Below are 14,142 nucleotides of genomic sequence, written 5' to 3'. Positions count from 1 at the left end.
AGATGACAGCCAACACTTAAATAACTTCCCTCTTGAGTAGATTAAAAAAAACAACAACTTTTGAGATGGCTCCACCTGATTTCTTTCTGAAAGGGTTTGCACAGAGGTTCCTTTGTGTTTTTCAGATATGGCATCCACAGAATGTTCCCCTTACACTTGGCAGCACTAAACGCCCATGCCGACTGCTGTAGGAAGTTGCTGTCATCAGGTAAGCAAATGAGGAAGAAAATGCAAAGCTCAGTTAACGTTGCAAGTGAGCTGCTTATGGGTCCTTCTTTTGGTTAGCGTTGTGTGCTCATGTTACTAAAATTTAAAGGCCTCATTTCCTGTTTCATGTTCGTGGCGCTAGCTGCATGTGCTTACATGTGCAAACCCCTACCTATGTGCATGCGTATGAATTCCTCTCATCTGCTTGTGTTTGAAGCACAATGTATGCTTTTTTCTTCCCTGATGGCCATAGGGAATTAGGAACTTTTGTCTATGGTATGTTCCTGGTGGTGGAAGTGGGAAATGGGGAGCAATTTTCAAGACTTCACCCTGCAGTAGCCTGAAAATCTGCTCCATAGGGCTGGAAGACCCTTCTCCAAGAGCATGGTGGCATGCTGCAAGGAGGAGAAATTGGAAAAAAAAAAATGCTACCCCCCCCTTCCCTGCCATTGGAAACCTGCAATGGAACAGCAGCTTGGGATCCAAGGCTTAGATTTCAATTCTGCATCCACATAATCTGGAAGTAAATCTCACTGGATTTAGGCCCCACCTGCACTTCACATCTAAAGCAGTATCATACCACTTGAAACAGTCATGGCTTCCCCCCCAAAGAATTCTGGGCATTGTAGTTTCTTCAGGGTGCTGAGAGTTCTTAGGAGACCCCTGTTCCCCTCACAGAGCTATACAGTGGTGCCTCGCAAGACGAAAAGAATCTGTTCCGCGAGTCTCTTCATCTAGCGGTTTGTCGTCTTGCAAAGCAAGCCCATTGGCGGATTAGCGCTATTAGCGGTTTAGCGGCTTTTAGCAGCTTTTAGCGGCTTATCGGCTTAGCGGATAAGTGGCTTAGCAGCTTAGAAAAAGAGGGGGGAAAGGGGAAAAAAAACCCGCAGGAACTCGCAAGACATTTTCGTCTTGCGAAGCAAGCCCATAGGAAATTCGTCTAGCGGGTTTTCTGTCTTGTGAGGCATTCGTCTTGCGGGGCACCACTGTAATTATCAGAGTGGCTTAATAATCAGTCCTTCTCCAAAGAGAACTCTGGGAATCGCAGCTCTGTGAGGGGAGTTAGGGGTCTCCTAAGAACTCTCAGCAGACAAGTATAGGATCATGTTGCTCTTGTATTTTCAGAGTGAATGATAAAACTTCGGTGCATTGTAAGATTAGGAAATTGGTTTTCCCTTGCTGCCTTTTTTTTAAAAAAAGCTAATATTTTAGATTAATATTTTAGATTTCTAATTTGGATGTAATACAATTTTTATTATTATCTTATGGATGTGTAAGAACTCAGAAATATTATAATCCATATTATTTATATAATATTAATATTATTTATAGATGAAGTTGGCTAAAAGGATATAGAAACCTTGCGTTGTACCAGTTTTAATGTCTCTGACTGCATATATCAAGAGTCTTAAGCTCAAATGCAGTGGGTGGGAACCAAATCCATCGCCATCAGTTTTGATGTGTGAGTGGAGGCCAGTAATAGAAGCAGTGACTAGGTTAAATTTTATTAAAAATGCCCCAACTATCCCAAGCCAATATCCCACCTTTCTACCACATCTGACAAAATTCCTTTATTAGCATTAGCACTATTGGTGTCTTCATGTGTTGACTCCCCACATCTCGGCCTACAGCGTCAGTTGCCCCACCATTTTCAGCTCCCCCCCCCCCCAATGTACTGCTCCTTCTCCTCAAAATTACTAAAACAACCGAACCCTTCTTGCCAATCTAAATAGATCTTGAATCTTAGTTTTGTTTCCTGCTTTTTGCACTTGGCTGCAAAGGTTGGCAAACAGCAAGACTCCACGCTCCTTGATCATCATAATCACTGCAAATTTAAATGGAATGGAGAAGAGAGCAATGCGCTCTACGTGGGGCTACCTTTGAAGGTGACCCGGAAACTGCAATTAATCCAGAATGCGGCAGCTAGACTGGTGACTGGGAGTGGCCGCCGGGACCACATAACACCGGTCCTGAGAGATCTGCATTGGCTCCCAGTACGTTTCCAAGCACAATTCAAAGTGTTGGTGCTGACCTTTAAAGCCCTAAACGGCCTCGGTCCTGTATACCTGAAGGAGCGTCTCCACCCCCATCGTTCAGCCCGGACACTGAAGTCCAGGGCCGAGGGCCTTCTGGCGGTTCCCTCATTGCGAGAAGCCAAGTTACAGGGAACCAGGCAGAGGGCCTTCTCAGTAGTGGCGCCCACCCTGTGGAACGCCCTCCCTTCAGATGTGAAGGAAATAAGCAGCTATCTTCTCTTTAAAAGACATCTGAAGGCAGCCCTGTTTAGGGAAGTTTTTAATATTTAATGCTGTATTGTTTTTAACACTTGATTGGAAGCCGCCCAGAGTGGCTGGGGAAACTCAGCCAGATGGGCGGGGTATGTATGTATGTATGTATGTATGTATGAATGAATGAATGAATGAATGAATGAATGAATATTATGATGATGTTAGTTGAGGCAGGTTCAAATGCTGCTGTAGGACAGTCCCTGCTAAAGGCATTGCTTCTGAACGTAAAGGTTCAGTAACTGGTGTGGAAATGGCATCGTGAACTGCCATTCGGGCTTTTATTTCTGACAGCCCTTTCAAAAACCATAAGCCACGCTTACGAAGCCATGCTACTGGCTTCGCATCCAGAAAGTTGGTGCCACGCAAATGTGATCACACATTGTTTCATCCAGCTCCACACCCGAAACCTTTGCACAGGCAGCGGCCTCTCCTTCCTGGTGACTAGGCCACAGATGTTCTACATTTTCCGGTGGCGAAAACGTTGGGGAAGTAGGCCATTTTGTAATGCGGGAACAACCTCTGCGTTACGAAAACGGAGCTTCCCTTCCCTCTGGGGGAAAAGCGTGTCGTTTAAAACGCCCCACGTGTTGTTCAGTGTATGGTTAGAAACTTGTCAGCATGAATCATTGACGTCCCCGCTTCCTAAGCATGGATAGAAGTGCTTCGTTTAATCTGAGGTACAATGGCAGCTCGCCTTTCTCTGAAGAGGCCACCTCTGTGACTTGACTGTCCCTTTTTAAAGCTGCTGCGCTGAGGGAGGCATAAGCCACTCTCACTCCTTGTCCTTGCATTTTTAGCAGCCCAGCTGTCTGCTTAATTTTAAGACCACCAATACTAGAGCGAACCACACCGGCAGAGCGTAACTGGGCAGCTGCACCTCCAAATTTAGGAGAGTAGTGCAAGAGTATTAGAAACATGGTTTAGGATTGCACCTCTCCATATCTCTCAGGGATCGTCCATACTTTCCTCAGGGAGACCCACTCGAATGCTGAATCGCAACAAACATCACTCTACACTATTGATGTTTGCTCTGATTAAGTGGTAAAGAGCAGGTTTGTTACCCCCCCCCCATTTTTTTTTATTCATTTTATAACACAAATAAAAAACACAAACAGAAAAGACAAACAATACAAACAAATTCTTGTCATATCCTTATTTTTCTAAACATTGTTAAGTGGGCTTCCCCAAGTCCCACCTATCTGATTTTCATTTTACTTCATCTTTAGCAGTTTACATATATGATAATTTCTAACCACCTTTTAGGTTTGTCATTGTTATAGTTATTTATTAGATTTATATACCATCCTTCATCCATAATATCTCAGGGCGGTTCACAGAATAAAATACAGGATAAAGACGAGTAAATAAGTAAAGCCAAGCAGCCAAATAATAACCTCACCGACAGAGCCATTTAAAAGGCTGTGGAATATTAATCCGCCAAAGGCCTAGTTGAAGAGGAATGCCTTCGCCTGGCGCCTGAAATATATGTAATGCAGGTGCCATTCTAATCTCCCTGGGGAGAGCATTCCACAAACGGGGAGCCACCACAGAGAAGGCCATGTTGTCACCCTCTGGGCCACATGTGGACGAGGAGGCACACAAAGAAGGGCTTCAGATTAAGATGGTTTATATGAGGAGATGTGGTCCTTCAGGTATCCTGAGCTACTGAAGGCTTTTAAGCCATTTAAGGTTTCCCTGTGGGAAAGTGGCCGGGCAAGCAAAAGTGTGGACGAGTCCGTAGGTGACTCAGAAGCATATAAGCTGCCTTATACTGACACAGGCTTTTGGTTCATCTAACTGAATAGTGTCTATACTGATTGACAGTGGCTCTCCAGGATGTGTTTATTTATTTCATAAAATCTATACATCACTTGATTGTAAAAAACACACAAAAAACCCCCACCTCAAAGCGGTTTACAAACAGGAGTCTTTTTTGGGATGCAAAACATATGTTGTACAACTGTACTACTATATTCTTTATAGAGGTGGTAACAGTAGTATGATTATTATTGTGCTTGGGTGTAGCCTTTTACTGCCCTCGCCCCCACCCCGATCACTGAGGAAACACTAGTCTTCTACTAAACTTAAAAAAATAAAATAAAAAATCAGTTTACAACTTTTCCAAAAATAGTTCCAAAACAGCTCAAGCATAAGAGGGAATTGTCCGCTCGCCCATCAGTTAATATGGTGTCACAGGCATATAAATATGACAAGGACAGTAGCAGTAAAAACGTACCATCTTTTTTCCACAGTAGCACCAATTGAGCTGTGTTTGGGATTTTTATTAGGTACCTCCTCAAAAAACAAACAAACAAACACCCTTTCCAAGGAGTAAAAAAGGACAAAAACCTTTCTCCCAGCAATAGGAAATAAATAAATAAACCCATGCGCATGATGCACAAAACAAAGCAGACAGAAATATTTCCACATCTGTGAGAATGTACTGTCCGTATGCACCCTTAGGGAAAAATTATCGCAGTCCCTTTCCCAAAGAATATCTATTCACTCTACAACTTAACGGTGAATTTTTTGCCGTGCCCTTGCTTCAATAAACTTTTGCTGTTTTCCATATAAAGCGTTCGCATTTTCCTAGAAAGTCACCCTTCTCCCCCCCCCCCCCGGCACAGAATCTGAAGCCATCAATAAATAAAAATCCTATTTGAGGCCTGCTGAGGCAATCTCTGTGACTCCCTTGTTTCCTTTGCAGAGCTTTCTGCCTTCGTGCCCTGCTGTCAGTTCTCTCAATAGCAATCTGCCTCATAAATGCCTGCTGCATGATTTAAATACTTATATAGCACAGGGCTGAATGTGAAAATAGATTCTTTCTGACTTTACGGTTCTTCTTTATGCAGCTGCCAAGCTTGAGCAGCCCCTGTCCGTTTCCATGACAACCTCTTGCTGACTACAGTTGTGTCTGCATTCTCTAATTTTTGTGTTGTTGGGGTTTTTTTCTGACTAACTGATTTTTCTGTCTCTGCAATGTTTCTTGCGGTTTAACTAGGACAAAAGTATAGCATAGTATCCATGTTTAGTAATGAGCACGTGCTGTCTGCAGGCTTTGAAATAGACACCCCAGATAAATTTGGAAGAACGTGCCTCCATGCCGCTGCTGCAGGAGGGTAAGTGGTTTTGAAATCGTAACTGCCAAGTTATATATAATTTCAGTTCTGTGGCCTCTCCGCAAAATAAATTGGTTCCAAATAAGGAATAGCGAAAGACTGCATAAAAACGTCGTTTCCGAGGATTGGTATTTTGTGTTTCACGCATGCAAACTCACACTTGAGGGAAAAATAAACTCTGTGCCTGTTTAAGCAAACACCACCGTTCTCCTATCATAGATTGCTCAGCCCTCATTTGAGTCTTCCCTCCTCTCCTGAGTCATTGTATTCTCAAGCACTCATGTGACTGCTGTGGTTTATCATGCAGGAAATCCTATCTGCAAAGCTTAATCTTGCAAATGAATTGTGTGGCCCTCGCAATAAATTGGGTTTTGTGGGAGCAGCATTAGATTAAAAGATCCGAGGCCTACTTGGAATTCCATTTTCTCCCTGTCCCATTTGTCCATAAATGCAGAAAAGAGTGCACCATATCCTATACAGTGGTACCTCAGGTTAAGTACTTAATTCGTTCCGGAGGTCCGTTCTTAACCTGAAACTGTTCTTAACCTGAAGCACTACTTTAGCTAATGGGGCCTCCAGCTGCCAGAGCACGATTTCTGTTCTCATCCTGAAGCAAAGTTCTTAACCTGAAGCACTATTTATGGGTTATCGGAGTCTGTAACCTGAAGTGTATGTAACTTGAAGCGTATGTAACCTGAGGTACCACTGTAATCGTAAACCACAGCATAAAATGCATTGCTTCTCAGCCGGCTGCTAATTTAATACATCATTTTTCTCTCTCAGCGGGGAACAGTACAGTGGTACCTCGTTGAGCGTCGGGTATCCATTCTGGAGCCCCGGATGCTCAACGAAAGAGTCGCTAGACAGAGCATCGCTCTGGGCGTGTGTGTGGAGTGGTTTTGCACTTCTACACATGCGCGAAGCGGCAAACCCGGAAGTAACCCGTTCCAGTACTTCCGGGTTTGATGCGGACGTCCGCCGAAATGGACTATTGAAGGGGCAGACATTCGCAGAGGTATGACTGTAGCTACTCCTTCCATGACAAGGGAGTTGCCACCATGACCTGATCTATGTGATACTATGTGAGACCTAGCATGTCTACTATGTCTACTGTGTTAGACAAGGAACTATATTTTAACCTGGGCCCTCTGCTATACCATACTTAAATACCCTAAAGGTTGATTTAAACCTGGATGAGAATTAATAATAATTGGCCCTGTGTTAGAAGGCACAAGTTGCACTATATGGTTGTTTACTACCTCTTCTGCCTGAGCAGATTGGTTTTTTTTTTTTGTCCTGTCTTATCCAGGCCAGACCAGCTCAAAGAAGTGAACACTTTGTTCTTTTTTCATACAGGCCAAATACCGTATTTTTCGCCCTATAGGACGCACCGTCCCATGAGGCGCACCTAGTTTTTTTGGGGGGAAATAAAGGGAAAAAATTTATTTTCCCCCCCAGGCGCGGGGCTGGGGCGGGGGAGGCCCGCCCGAGCTTTCCCCGACCCCAGCCCCCAAACAGGCAGCTCTCTGCAAGCCATGGGAGCCCAGGGCTGGCTCCCGCCGCTTGCGGAGAGGTCCGCGAAGCCTGGACGCGCTGATCTCAGCGGGCGCAGGCTTTGGCATGCAGGCAACTCTCCGCAAGCGGCGGGAGCGCTCCCCCCGCTTGCGGAGAGGTCCGCGAAGCCTGGACGCGCTGAGCTGAGCGCGCGCAGGCTTCGGCATGCAGGCACCTCTCCGCAAGCGGCGGGAGCGCTCCCCCCGCTTGCGGAGAGGTCCACGAAGCCTGCAGAGCGAGAGGGGTCTGTGCGCACCGACCCCTCTCGCTCTCCAGGCTTCAGCGAAAGTCTGCATTCGCCCCATAGGACGCACACACATTTCCCCTTCATTTTTTGAGGGGAAAAAGTGTGTCCTATAGGGCGAAAAATACGGTAACTAAATTGCCATTCTGGAAGGCAAGTTGCCAGAAAGAGGGGAAAGCAATCCTCATCCTGTAATTCTGTAGCCAAATATTTCATTTTAACAGACTGTGCCCTCCCCTTGTATCAAAGACTACCCGTAAAACAAGTCTTAACTTCCACCGTTCCCACATTTGTGCATATCAGGACTTAGGTTTTAGCATGAGAGAGGCTAAACAGGCAACAGATTTCAAGGAGTTTGGTACAGTTCTGATGTTTAAGAGACAGACCGATTGAAAAAGGATGTCAGCTTAATTCCATCTCTTCCATTCATAATAAGCCTTGCATCCAACAAACATCAATACTGGGGGAGCCAACATACTGCTCCCCAAATGCTGGGGAGCTGAATGGTATGAGATGATGGTAGTTGCAGTCATCTGAAGGGCACTGCCTGAGATACCCATTTAGCAAACTGAAGGCACCTCCCACATTGAAGGAAGTTCTCTTGCACATAATAAACTTGCAACAATGAATGGGGACTGATTTCTTGACCACAGTGAGGGTTGTGAAGCAGAACTTCCTGATAAAACGTACCTTTAATGTCTTAGCAAAGTTTTGAAATGAATTGGCTGAAGTGGTTCTTTCTGATTAAACGGTTGGGGTTAAATTTGTATAGATTAATTTAAAATAGTCCTTTGTTATATGCTCTGAAGAAAATCACATTGGTTTATTCGGTGGCATGTACTATGACTTAAAGTAGGTTAACCAGGGCTCCCAATCCTTTGGAAGAATTATTCATTCATTATTCACTGGTTCTTCCCAGTCAAATGGAGAAACTGCCCCTCCATCAATGCAAAGTGTCTGTTTTATTTCAGTTCATGCATTCTCTTCCTTTCTTTGTCTTTTCAGTAACGTTGATTGTGTAAAACTCTTGCAGAGCAGTGGAGCAGATTTCAATAAAAAAGACAAACATGGAAGGTTTGTAATTTACTGCACTTAAAAAAAAATATGAAAGACAAGAACTTTAGCCTTAACAATACATGAGTACAACAGAGAAAACTAAAGGAAGCTCATCCTTGACTTCTAAAACTCCATCCTTGATTAAAGCCACATAGCACAATTCCTGATGCTGGCTGTTATCAGACGACACAGCGATTCTTCAAACAGCTCTTGTTTATTCACAGGCCAGAACAGAACTGAACTGAAGGGTTCAGTCAGCCTGCTTATATGGAGCTCCAGTACAACGTAACTTTAACAATTTTCTAAAACTATCCAATCACTGAACGTCACTTTCGATCCCTTATTTGCATAAGTTTCTACAGTATCCCCCTGCTGGCCCAGGGTGAGAACTTCAATACATAACACTGGCATATTTCTGCTCAGATCTAGAATGCCACAGAGAAACATTGGGCTTCTGCATCCAGATCTCAAATCTGCCTAAGGGCTCTGAGTACGTAACACGGTCCTGATTTTGTAGCACTGGGTTTTTTCCTCCCCTTCCTCCCTCCTGAAGTTTTAGGTTATTTTTGATAGGCTGAAGTGTGAGCAGAATGTGACTGAGAAACTGAGACAGATGGTGGCAGTGGTTATACTTTGCTGTGGGGCTGCCCTTTATTTATATCTCTGCCTGAGCAGGACAGGGAAAAGGCATCTCCTGTAGTATATTGCTGCCTCAAGTGTAATGCCAAAAAATACAGGTGCAGTCTACACTGAATCCATAAAATAGATTTTTGTTCTTTCTATTAAAAAAAAATCACCTGCCACCAATGGCTTATTCTTTCCTCTTTCTTTCCCAATACAGTTTGGATTCTTGAATGCTTTTAACTGCAACTGCCTTTAGAATACTTTTGACTGCAACAGTTTTTTGAATGTTTTAACTGGTTTATAATTTTTCTGCTCTTAAATTGTGTATCTGTTTGCTTCTCTGGGCTCCTTCCGGAGGACGCTTGGGATATAGATTTGATAAATAAAAACTAAGCAATTTTTGTTTTGCTTTTGCCCCAAACTGCATTAATGTGCCAATGTATAAAGAGGTCATTGAGCAGCACTCATTTTTTAAAATGTTGCCAAGCGTATGTATAACCAGTGCTCCCTAACCTTACATGCAGTGCTTTTTTTCGGGGGGGGGGTACGCAGGGTTATGCATACCCCTAAACATTTTGTGAATCTAAGTTTGGCCTCATTGAGGGGCAGTATTTCAGTATGATTAGGAAAATGAGAGTACCCCTAAACATTTTTTTTAAAGAAAAAAAGCACTGCTTAAACGTGTTTCTGGATGTAAGATATACCTGTACTTTTCACAAGTCTTGGTGGAGAAAATAGCTAAGTTCCTACCCTAAGTCAAGCAACAAAGTAAGAGGGCAAGCTTTGTTGGAAAGGCTAACAAAGAGTCACAGTGAAGAAAGGCTTCATAGGGCAGGGATGGAGAACTCATGGCCTCCCGCATGTTCTGGGTTACAATCCCATCTCTAGGAGGAGGGCCACTGGTTCTCTACCCCCACCACAGAGAAAGCTCCTGGATCTGCAGTTGTTATTATGGTGAGTACAGTGGGACCTCGGGTTAAGAACTTAATTTGTTCTGGAGGTCCGTTCTTAACCTGAAACGGTTCTTAACCTGAAGCACCACTTTAGCTAATGGGGCCTCCTGCTGCCGCCGCGCTATTTCTGTTCCCATCCTGAAGCAAAGTTCTTAACCCGAGGTACTATTTCTGGGTTAGCGGAGTCTGTAACCTGAAGCGTCTGTAACCTGAAGTACCACTGTACAGAACTAAGCAGGACGGTGCTCCCCTCTCGGTGAATGCACAGTTGCTGAAAATAATGTTTACATCCTCAACAAGATAGAGAGGAGGCCAGCTCTGGAATGCCCTTATAGAGTTGGCGTATTGCAGGTGCAAAACCTATACAGTGGTGCCTCGCAAGACGAAATTAATCCGTTCCGTGAGGCTCTTCGTATAGCGGTTTTTTCGTCTTGCGAAGCAAGCCCATTGGCAGCTTAGCGGATTAGCGCTATTAGCGGTTTAGCGGCTTTTAGCGATCAGCTGTTAAGCGGCTTATCAGCGGATCAGCTGATAAGCGGCTTAGGGGCTTAGGAAAACGGGGGGGGGGAACCCCGCAGGAACTCGCAAGACATTCTCGTCTTGCGAAGCAAGCTCATAGGGAAATTTGTTTTGCGAAGCGCCTCCGAAACGGAAAACCCTTTCGTCTAGCGGGTTTTCCGTCTTGCGAGGCGTTCGTCTTGCGGGGCACCACTGTAAAGGGAATTCACAGGCACAGCGTAGGAGAAGAATCATCATTATTTTTCCCTATCCTCCCTCCTCCCTTTCAGAAGTGTGCCTTGTTTCTTGTTTCTTTTTAGTTTTTAGTGGGTTTTTTGTGAATAACATTCCACATCCCTCTGTTTGTTCAATTCTTCTCCCCATACTCCCCACCCCCCTTTGCAGCCCATGGTCTTTTGCATATCCCGAGTGCCTACTTCTAATCTTCACCGCAGAAGGAAGAATATGTTCTGCATTCAATTAAATAGCTGCTATTGTTACCTCGAAATGGGTTCCCCCTATAGTAATGTTGCTGTCAGGAGCAGTTAATGTAACGCACGCCGTTACTCAGGGTAGTGTCTGAGCTAATTCGTTTCTATTTATTTTTCAGGACACCTCTGCACTACGCAGCTGCAAATTGTCATTTCCAATGTATGGAGACGCTGGTGACCACGGGGGCCAATATTAACGAAACAGATGACTGGGGACGGACGGCTTTACACTATGCTGCTGCCTCAGACATGGACAGAAAGTAAACAAGCCTATTTGCATTCGTTGTTTCAACTTCAGTGCTAAGCCAGTGTCATTTCTGGTCTCTTTATGCAACAGTCTTATTTCAGAAAAAATACTCCCAGAACCAAAAGTATTCCCTTTCCCCTTCATGAATGCATTCAGCTACTTTGATTACTTTGAATAACTTGTGTCCTCTGTGTATTGAGAAGCCTCACAATTCCCTTCAAGTTGCCGTCATATCTGCAAATGCAGCAGCTTGGACTTTATTTATTTATTTATTTATTTATTTATTTATTTAATAAAATTTTGATTGTAAAAAACAAAACAAATAAACCCTCAAAGCGGTTTACAAAAAAGATAAAATGATAAAACCGGGGGAGAAAAATCGCAACCATACATACAAAAGTTAAAATGCTAAAACAAATTGAAATCGCCTCACTTTCATTCTGTCAAAACAGATTAAAATTACCCCACTTCTTTCTAATACCATCTTTCCATAGAATTGTTCCCTCTTGAGGTTAGTTCCTCACACAGGTAAAAGCTACAGATAGGTAGCCGTGTTGGTCTGCCATAGTCAAAACAAAATAAAAAAATTCCTTCCAGTAGCACCTTAAAGACCAACTAAGTTAGTTCTAGGTATGAGCTTTCGTGTGCATGCACACTTCTTCAGATACTATCTGAAGAAGTGTGCATGCACACGAAAGCTCATACCTAGAACTAACTTAGTTGGTCTTTAAGGTGCTACTGGAAGGAATTTTTTTATTTTGTTTTGACAGGTAAAAGCTGTGTGTGATATGTAAAAAATTCACCTAGAGCCATTTTAGATTTCATGAGCCTATTGGTAAAACCAGGTCCTTAGTTACTAAGTTATATAGGGCCTTTTTTCATGCAGACAGAAACAAGAGGGACTCTGTTTACTGGAGAGGAGCACTGTGGATGTTTTCTCCCTATGATAATGTTGCTGTGATGCCGTTCCTCAAGTTTCTGATGTAAAAGTGGTAGGTGGGTTTGCGGTATATGGCTGCTCTTCTCAAAAGGAGAGAACACAAAGGGCCACAAGTGTGTGGCAGCAAAGATGATTCAGTCATTTGATAATTCAGGTATTCGAGCCCTGCATTAGGCCATAAATTCCTAGGTGACCCTCATGGTCCTTTCCAACCCTACAATCCTATGGTTCTGATTCTAAGAACCCATTGCAATTCAGAACATTTTTTGTGTACCTGGATATGCAGAAATATCAGCCGAAACATGCATTAGGGGAGGCATTGAGACTATTCTGTCATAGGGCCCCATCATATCCACGCACTCAAGAGATGGCAGAAGGATTTGGCAGGAACCTTGCACTGTGGCAGAAATTAAAATATCCCCATAATACTGCTCTTCCTCAAATCTCCTGGCCCAATGACTGAGGGCAGGTCCACTCCACACGTTTAAAGCACATCCAACTCACATTTGAAGCATGTGGCTTCTCTCAAAGAATTATGGGAACTGTAGTTTTCCCCACACAGGGTTACCATTCACAGCAACCTTAGTATACTACAGTTCCCAGGATTCTTGGGGGGGTGTCATGTGCTCTAAACGTGCATTGGATGTGCTTTAAACAGTTGGTGTAGATCTGCCTGAATTCTCTTCCTTCTTGTGTGTGTATGTGTGTAAAATTTACCACATATAATAGTCACAGCTGGGTGAATTTGTATCTTTGTAGCCTGCCATGATGTATTGGTACCAGAGGATTTGATTATAATCTCTCTTCCTGTAATACCCAAGTCATCGTAACATGATTCCTTTCTACCTAGCTTGCTACAGATTCCATAGCAGCTGGGGACGTACCCTGTGCTTAAAGTCGCCAGCAAAGATAATCTCAAAAGCTATGCCAAAGGAATGGATCTATCTGAACTGCCTATGAATGTCAAAGAAAGAAAAGGGGTGGGACGGGACCTGATGGAATAGATTTCCATGATGTAGAGACAGAAAGGAGTGTGGTGGAGTCTCCTTCTTTGGAGGTCTTTAAGCAGAGGCTTGACAACCATATGTCAGGAGTGCTCTGATGGTGTTTCCTGCTTGGCAGGGGGTTGGACTCGATGGCCCTTGTGATCTCTTCCAACTCTATGATTCTATGATTCTATGAGAAAATATTTTTAGGGGGGAAAGGAAAGGATAAGATGAATGCTCTTTAAAATTGGCTCCATACAGCAAGTATTGGTACCACTTGTACTTACAAGCAAGAGGTTTAGCCAGTCCCAGTTCCCTGGCACATGTAAATGTCTGACACACGTATCTGAAAACATCAGTGTGCGCTGTACCTGTGCGTGCTACTTACATGGGGGCATTTTAAAATGTTTTAGCTGTAAAGGGGGGGGGGCAAGTTGTGATGGGCCTTAAAAACTGGACATAGTCATTTTTCTCCAGTCAAGGGTTTGCAAACAGAAATATTTTAAGTGGACTTAAAATGTTAAGGTATATACTGTGGCAGAATTCTTTCCTTGGGTATTTAAAACATTCCACTGTGATTGATTGATTTATTGATTGAGTGAATGGTATGGTTCAAGTGTTTGCTGCCTTTAGTTTTGTGACATCAACCCTTTGGAATTCGCTTCCCTTAAATATTAGATAGGCACCACCTCTTTTGTCCTTTTGGCGCCTGATGAAGACCTTCCTCTTTCAACAGACCTTTTAAGTTGAGATATTTACCTTTCTGCATTGTATTGGATATGCTTTTTATAGGTTTCTATAATTTTATCATTTGTTACTTGCTGCCCTAGACTCTTTGGGAGGAAAGGTGGGATATAAATTTAATAATGAATAAGGTTCTTAGCAACTACTGAAGTGGCAAATGCCGCAAACAACAGCACTGGGTGCTTAAGAGA

At 43.5% G+C, this 14,142-nt stretch overlaps 1 protein-coding gene across 10 annotated transcripts in view; it reads left to right on the top strand.

Annotated features, from left to right (window-relative positions):
* ANKRD44 (ankyrin repeat domain 44) overlaps window positions 1–14,142 on the top strand; it is a 153,094-nt gene that overhangs the window by 106,015 nt on the left and 32,937 nt on the right. For 5 of the 10 annotated variants that reach the window (XM_081863850.1, XM_081863843.1, XM_081863846.1 and 2 more), the window contains exons 11-14: window positions 126–208; window positions 5,551–5,614; window positions 8,418–8,486; window positions 11,154–11,294. In XM_081863850.1, coding sequence (XP_081719976.1) covers window positions 126–208; window positions 5,551–5,614; window positions 8,418–8,486; window positions 11,154–11,294 — 357 coding nt within the window. Of the gene's footprint in view, window positions 1–125; window positions 209–5,496; window positions 5,615–8,417; window positions 8,487–11,153; window positions 11,295–14,142 lie in introns of all 10 variants that reach the window. The other 5 variants (XM_081863844.1, XM_081863847.1, XM_081863848.1 and 2 more) reach the window with 1 other exon arrangement.

Source organism: Podarcis erhardii, assembly GCF_964252035.2.
Source record: "Podarcis erhardii genome assembly, chromosome: 1".
Taxonomy (NCBI): Eukaryota; Metazoa; Chordata; class Lepidosauria; order Squamata; family Lacertidae; genus Podarcis; species Podarcis erhardii.
The sequence above is the reverse complement of the archived record's forward strand: the minus strand, read 5'-3'. Positions and strand labels throughout refer to the sequence as shown.